The 8434-nt window shown below is 38.2% G+C and overlaps 1 protein-coding gene across 1 annotated transcript; it reads right to left on the minus strand.

Annotated features, from left to right (window-relative positions):
* Window positions 1-3500: 3500 nt before the first annotated feature.
* On the minus strand, window positions 3501-7375 carry LOC137503260 (uncharacterized). The gene is made up of 6 exons (XM_068230802.1): window positions 6726-7375; window positions 6464-6649; window positions 6263-6386; window positions 6051-6170; window positions 5684-5790; window positions 3501-3692 (listed from the first exon to the last, which is right to left on the minus strand). The coding sequence occupies exons 1-6, from the start codon at window positions 6867-6869 to the stop codon at window positions 3501-3503; spliced, it is 873 nt and encodes a 290-aa protein (XP_068086903.1). The 5' UTR covers window positions 6870-7375.
* Window positions 7376-8434: the final 1059 nt, after the last annotated feature.

Consider the following 8434-nt stretch of genomic DNA (forward strand, 5'->3'; position numbering starts at 1 on the left):
CACAGAGCCTGACTCTACTGCAGCCCCATCACTCTGCCTGGTAATGTCCAATGCACTGCAATATCATGCTTTGTCCATGTACAGGGTCTCTCATATAAATCCACGCCAAATTCATGGCGTTTGTACTCTGCGCTACAGCAGCTGCAGTATGGGAGGAGCGTGCATAGTCCTTGACCTAGCAAGCAGCCTGCACATGTTCGACCTGGCAAGCGTAAGTTGCCAGTCTGAATCTCAGCTGTTAACACGGTAAGGCAGTTATCATTGCAACACCGCATTTTCGTATGTAAAAGTTCTGGCTTCACCTTAATGGTTATGTGAACAATCATAACTCTCCCACTATTGGTGTGCAGAAAATCCTAATGGTGTTTATGAAGTCCCTCATTGTGATAGGAAGATTGGTGTTTGGTGTGCTGTTAGTGCAAGATGAATAATTTACCTTAGGTTCTTTTTTGAGACAATGGTAAATGCATAGAGGTACCAAGATGACTTTTAGAAGACATTCTTCCATCAGTTAATGGAAGAAGAAAATTTGCATGGGTGGTTTACACAAGATTCAGCCCCTGCTCGTACAATCTTGGAAGTGTTTGCAGACAGTGAAATCACTGCTGGTCTATTATCCCCTCGTTCTCCAGATCTAACTGTGTGTGCTGTTTATTTGTGGGGTAAACTGAAAGAAAAAGTGTATTAAACAAATCCTCATACATTGGAGGAAATGAAAGAAAACATTACAGTGCCAGAACTCACTTGTGTAAGCCAGAATGTGGTTATCAGATACAGTGCCTGTATAACCCAGGAAGGACAACACTTCCAGCATCTTTTGTAAGGTAAGATTTCATATAAGATGGTATACACACTTAAAGCAGGGCAGCCACATGTGACACAAGTTTGGCTGAAGCAGCTGCTGTAGCGCAGAGCACGACCACCATGTGTTTGGTCTGAGTTTATATGAGAGAGTGTCTTACTTTCCCAGACATGATCTTTGTATGGTAGCCCTGTGGAAATGTGAGGAAACACAGTTGCCATGATTTATGACCCAACCCTTATATTACCTGGTTTTCAAATTAAATAAAAAATACTATAACAAATGAGGGTATTTTATTTTAACTTACTTCCTTGGCATTATCCTTCTCTTGACAACTATGCTATAACCTAATATCTTTTCAATGAATGTGTTGTAATCTCATTTTCCAAGAATTACTGATAGGCTTAGGACATTGAAGTTTAAGATGGAAGTCTTGGACATCTTGCTCCTATTTTTCTGTAATTTCCATATTGTGTGGTAATATTGCAAGCCTAGTGTATCTTTAGTACAGAACTTGCATTCTCTATGTATTAATGAAGTAATCAGCTTCAAATTATTAAAAAATTAAAATGAAAAGTTAAAAAAATTAAAATACTTAGGAAATATATCCTACTTCTTATACGGTAACTGAAAAACTCCAAACACTTTAGACTAGTAGCGACATAGAAGGGCCAAACTGATATTGAGATATTTAAGTAATAACGAACAAGGCTGTAGATAATCTAGAAGATATATCTTTGGGAAATTCATGAATGAAGCACCTCCGACAGCTTCTAGCTAAAGATTGGATCAAACGGTTACACCAAGAGACGGGATTTTCCTATTCAACATATATGGGGATGGGTTCGATTAAATCAAAGCTGGAAGGATGAGTCATCTACAAAAACATAACATATATGTATATTTTTATAATTTGATTTACGTCGCACTGACACAGATAGATCTTGTGGCAACAGTGGGATAGGAAAGGACCTAGGAGTGGAAAGGAAGTGGCCGTGGCCCCAGCATTTGCCTGGTGTGAAAATTGGAAACCACGGAAAACCATCCTCAAGGCTGCCGACACTGGGATTCGAACCCACTATCTCCCGCATGCAAGCTCACAGTTGCGCGCCCCTAAGCACATGGCCAACTCGCCCGGTACATTGAATCGTGCAAAGAAACCAAAGGGTTTTGATCTCCAAAGAAAGAATTGGTACCGAGCGCGTGGCTGTGCAATTTGGGCCACATAGCTGTCAGCTTGCATTCCGGAGATAGCGAGTTTAAACCCTGTTGTAGACAGCCCTGAAGATTGTTTTCCGTGGTTTCCCATTTTCACACCAGGCAAATGCTGGGGCTTAAGGCCACGGTTGCTTCATTCCCACTCCTATCCCATCGTTGCCATAAGACATATATGTGTTTGCGCGCGCAACATAAAACAAATTGTAATTTTAAAAACAAATCTTTGGTGCTCCCTCAACATGATTTGGGCTAGACACGGCTGCTGCGACTATTTCCAGCACAAGATCAGCTCAGCAGTGTGAGACTGGTGTAGAGAAGCAGAGTATCGGACAACTCGTTCAATGCTGTCATCAGCGTTCTTACTTTGGAAGCCCTAACAAACTGGTTCAGTCTCACTTCTGATGCTATCAGATGTTGACCTAGTGTAGTTTTGTATTTTTATCCATTCTTTGTGATTACTATACAATCAAATAAAGCATAATTCAGTAAACGAATCTTCATAACTTTTACTCAGTTTCTTAAACAGTAGGGTATTCATGAAAGGACACAGGCTAGGTTAGGATAAATACACAGGATGAAACTGTCCTTGGAACTACTTTCAGTAGAGATATTGCAAAGGGATAGGTAATTACTCACTACGTTCAGTTTATATATTTCTTCTGCAATTAGGGTTAGGGATAAACTATCATAAACTTCTTTTGTCCAACTATAATAAGGTATATTATACACAATTTTATAATAATGCTTTTTTGTTGTATGTCCCACCAACTACTTTCAGTGTTGCTGGAATTTGGTCCAATAGATGTTCTTTTATTTGCCAATACATAACAATGTGACACTGGCATATTCGAAAACCTTCAAATACCACTGGATTGATTCAGGATCAATCCTGCCAACTTGAGTTCAAAAGGCCAGTGTTCTACCACCTGACCTACTCAGACATATGTAAATCATTAAAAAAAAAATAGATTCCTATCACCACATTTTTACATACTTCGTCATTTGGTAACTTTTGATGACAAGAAGTTATGTAAGATCTCTTTCTGCTCGATTTCAAGCTTGGAAGATGAAACCTCAATCCTAATTATAAACAGAGGTGTCTACTTCATTTGCATGCTTTTACCAACTCAGTACTCAAAGGCAGAAAAGCCTGAAATGCTATGTTTTTTACATTGCATCGACACAGATGGCAATGATGATGGGATAGAATGGACTAGGTCTGGGAAGGAAGCAACCGTGGCCTTAATTAAGATACAGCTACAGCCTGGTGTGGCTTATGAGAAAATCTTTAGGGTTGCCGACAGTAGGTTTTGAACCTGTTATCTCCCGAATGCAAGTTCACAGAGAGTCTGAAATGAAGCAGTAGTCTGACAGACATACCACATATCGCAATCCTTAGAAAGTGCTGATTAGAGACTAGGAGTTGCCACATCCTACTGAATGGGGGTACAAAAATAATGGAGAAAGAGTAATAATCACTTTAGTCAAGATATTTATTAATTTTTTCAACTACAGTCAGGAATCGCTCCATAACTATAGATTGATTTTCAATCACTCCAATCAGCCTCTCTGCTGTTTCATTTTGCAGACGTCCATTTTCAGCCTGCTGTAGCGCAGCCTTGGCCATAAGCATTGCTGCCTCAGCCTGCTGCTTTGCTGCTTCACCAATCATCTGCAAAGAAAGAGAACAGTGCAAGATAATATTTTAATGTTAAAAATCTTTCTTGCTACTGGTTTTATGTCGCACAGACTCAGTCAGTCAATACTGATCTGCATTTAGGGACCGAGCTTAATAGCTGCAGTCGCTTAAGTGCGGCCAGTATCCAGTATTCGGGAGATAGTAGGTTCGAACCCCACGTTCGGCAGCACTGAAGATGGTTTTCCGTGGTTTCCCATTTTCACACCAGGCAAATGCTGGGGCTGTTCCTTAATTAAGGCCACGGCCGCTTCCTTCCCACTCCCAGCCCTTACCTGTCTCATCGTCGCCACAAGACCTATCTGTGTCGGTGCGACGTAAAGCAACTAGCATTTAGGGCAGTCGCCCAAGTGGCAGATTCCCTATCTGTTGTTTTCATAGCCTTTTCTTAAATGATTGCAAAGAAATTGGAAATTTATTGAAAATCCCCTTGGTAAGTTATTCCAATCCCTAACTCCCCTTCCATAAATGAATATTTGCCCCGTTTTGTCCTCTTGAATTCCAACTTCATCTTCATATGTGATCTTTCCTACTTTTAAAGACGCCACTCAAACTTATTCGTCTACTAATGTAATTCCACGCCATCTCTCCGCTGACAGCTCGGAACATACCACTTACATGTAACTAATCTCATGATTAGACCCGTATTGAATTTGCTATAATATGCTCACAATATTCTGATTTTTTATTCCACCTTTTCAGTACAATTGGTGGAATAAAGATCACAATATTGTAAGCATAACATACCACTTAGTCAAGCAGCTCGCCTTCTTTCTGCCAGTTCTTCCCAGCTCAAACTTTGCAACATTTTTGTAACGCTACTCTTTTGTCGGAAATCACCCAGAACAAATCGAGCTGCTTTTCTTTGGATTTTTCCCAGTTCTTGAATCAAGTAATCCTGGTGAGGGTCCCATACACTGGAACCATACTCTAGTTGGGGTCTTACCAGAGACTTATATGCCCTCTCCTTTACATCCTTACTACAACCCCTAAACACCCTCATAACCATGTGCAGAGATCTGCACCCTATCCCATTGTTACCGTAAGACCTGCCTGTGTCAGTATAAAGTGAAACAAATAACAAAAAATACCCACATGCCATTGCTTACTTGTCAGTAAACTTAAAAGATGAAATATATTAAGCATTTGCCAAGGAAATCCAATTGGTAAAGAAAGGGATGAAGTGTGTCATACAATTTATGCATACTGCAGGTTTGTGGGCAGCTGGAGTAATAGGCATTGGTCACAATATTTAAATAGGAGAAATCTGCTGTAGACATTAATGGTTATTTATAAATTCATCTCGTTTTGCAGATATAGCCAGTTATTTCCTTTTGGAGGGTAGCCTATATTAGACTTCATATAGCCAATCGCATCAGATGTGCAGACAATAAGTATTTCAGTATGTATGCTTTGCAGGTATATTTGTAACCAAAGCAAAAACAAACATTACTTGAATTCTTTAGTCAAACTTCTCTTTATAAAAAATGTATATTTATAATGAACTGTCGTGCTATCCTTGTGTCCACTTGCCAAGAGTGAATGGCATATGTAATAGAGCACGAGCCAACTCTTTATCCTATTACATCCTTAATATGTACGTAGCATAAGCAATTACTTGAAATCAAAGTGTAAACGAGCAGGACATAGTGAAAGCATATTTTTCCCTCTTATTGATGGTCATTTTAGATGGACCACAACCCAACATGTCACCTATTCCCAAACAGGAAAGTTCTCTTTATTTTGGCACTCTTGTAAATATAGCTTAAAGGCTTTTCCAGGCTGTTGAACACCTACAACACTATAACATACCTGAAAAAAAAAAAAAAAACACCCAATGGTTTTACATGTATATTAGGTGTTGTAGTTTGTGTATAACAAAGTGAAAACTTTTAAGTTACATTAATTGAGTCAACATTGAAAAGCATGGTTTCATTCTTTAAAAAACTCTTGTAAATGGAACTTACCATCTGAGTTTTGTTACTATCTTCCTGTAAGACTGTAAATTTCTCACGTGCCTCCAACAATTGAACTCCAATTCTCTCCCTACTGGGAGTCTTGCGTTTCTTCACAGCTGAAACATAAGACTAATTAAATCCAAGTAAACGAAAGTTAATGTTTCTAACAAGTATTCTGAACAGAAGCATACCACAGTCCAACCGATGACTGTGTTTGTAGGCCTACCTGTGTAATAACTTGTGCAATCGCTATCACCTCCGAAAGTGTAAAAGCAGACAGAAGTCACTGATTGAATGTAGCAGAGTGAATTTTCAATAAAACTTCATTGTCATTTGAGTACTCATTATTATCAAACTAAAGCATACTGGTACTTACAATACTGCCGTGACCCTGAGCTTTGAGTAGGAGTTCGTGGTGAAGGTATTTCTGAACATACCCTTCCTTCAATTGAATTTTCCAATTCAGGAGGCACCTCTAATTTCTTTTCGTGATTACCTATAAATAAATCACTTATTATTATTATTATTATTGCAAGTTTCAAATAATGCCCAGAATAAGAACAATATTGCAGTTTGTGAAATACTTGCCAATCTCAGTATCTACCACTTCCAGTGATAGCACTGTAGGAGTCGCCACATCTTTCAAGATATGTGTTTGAGGAAGAGCCTGTAGGACTGACACATCCCCTGCCTCGAGTTGAATTTGTAGGCTCTGAAATACAATCTATATTTAAAATCTTTTAAGAAGACTATACAAAAATGGTTATTACGTCTACTGTAAATAGTTACCTCTTCTTCTGGCAAGCTATCAGGGCATGCAGATCCCTCCACATACACAAAGCCAATCACTTCCAACACCCTTAGCTCAATAGCTGTAAGAGGTGTGGCAGTGATGGGCTTATTTCCTGTTGCATTTCTCTGGCGCCTGATATTGGCTGCTTTCTTAGAAGCAGAGAACTTAAGATCCCTCCAAACCTGTACATGAAAACAGTATTAGATAATGATTACACACAAATACACAAATATTACGTATAAATATAATTAAACGTACAACTTGCCACTGTTTACTGTCCTTGACAGTTCCTCTGGGAACACTGTTCAGTATGTCTGTTAGAGCCTTCCACCTTTCACTTAGGCCTAGTTTCCCATCTTTCCCTAGAAATTTTCCACGAGCGAAAAGATTGTGGTTCTCCATGTAAGTCACCAGTTCTTCTATCTGGCTTTCCGTAGCTCTTCCAGCTCTTGGAGTTTTAAAGCTGAAAGCAATATTCTACATTGTTTATTCATCATAGTTTATACTGCAATATTTATTAATATCTCATTCTTGTCAACAAAGAGATATTGTAGAGAAATTCTACACTTCTTTTCCAGTAAGCATACCATTGTGGCCTGAAAATTACACATATTTTCATTATACTGTTGACTGTCATGACAGTGTTCAATTTGCAAACCTCTATGAATTAACCAAGCACCTCCATACTCCTTAGTTTGCAACTAGCTCTGTAGCGTCGTTTCGTTCCTATAAAAACTGAACCTAACCATCATCGCTTCAGTCTCCCTCTACTCTTAAACAACCAAGTCTATTATTTTTCTAGGCAAGCTATCCTTGTTCGTTTACCTGAAGAATAAAATAATAATTACATGATCTCAGAAGCATAAATATATTTCTGGTACCAGAAATTTTAATAAACTTAACAGCAATAAAAGACAAATCTACATCAAAACAGACTTTCAAAATCCTATCTCATCAGCTATAGATACCGGTACCCAAAATCTATTACAATTACAATTTATAATAACTACATACCGGTACTGATACCATCCCACAGTGGAGTAAGAAATAGTGTATCGGTATAATCACATAAAAATGAATGGAAGAATATTTAAGATACCACTCACAAATAACACTAATTCATTCTCCAGGATGTAGTAGTTGTATAGAAAGGAAATTAAACTGGTAGGGTGGCATGGGGAGCAGCATCGAACCAGTCTATGGACTTATGACACAACAACAATAAATTCGGCACCGGTCGAAAGCATCGTACATGCATTAATTTAATACATGATTTTGAGTGCTTAACCTAACGCGTCTGTATAAACTAAGAGCGACGGTGTGTTGTGTGATAGTAAAGATAGAATTATTCACTGTTTCATTTCAATGTGCATATCGGTTTCGCTGTTTTAAACCAATAAAATACGGATATTCTTCTATTCTGCCTCATATAACACAAATAAATACCAAAATCAAGCACTAGATTACCACATCTAACACTCTTACAATTAAAACAAAGATATTGTAAACCACGTGGTGTTTGAGCGAGTGTGTTTCATTTAAATGTGCAAATCGGTAAGTTAAAATTTCGCTCTGTTTTAAACCAATAAAATACGGGTATTCTTCTATTCTGTCTCATTTAACACATATAAATACCAAAATCAAGCACTAGAATACATCCAAAACTACAATTAAAAAAAAGAATATTGTGCGCCACGTGGTCCTATAGGCCTAAAATGGGAATTCTATACTCTTGTTAATCCTAACATTCTAGTAATACCTATAATATTATGCTGTTCATAAAACTGTATTAACACTTACCTCGAATACTTTCTTGAAGACGTATCCATTTCAATAGCAAAAACCTTTAAAGAATAATGTATAAGCCCACGGCTCTAGTACGGTACGTTCAAGTGGCGCTGAATTGCTTTTGAACAAAGAGGTTTTGAAGACTACCGCGCTCAATGCGTTTCATTAACAGCTCTACT

Source organism: Anabrus simplex, chromosome X, assembly GCF_040414725.1.
Source record: "Anabrus simplex isolate iqAnaSimp1 chromosome X, ASM4041472v1, whole genome shotgun sequence".
NCBI lineage: Eukaryota > Metazoa > Arthropoda > Insecta > Orthoptera > Tettigoniidae > Anabrus > Anabrus simplex.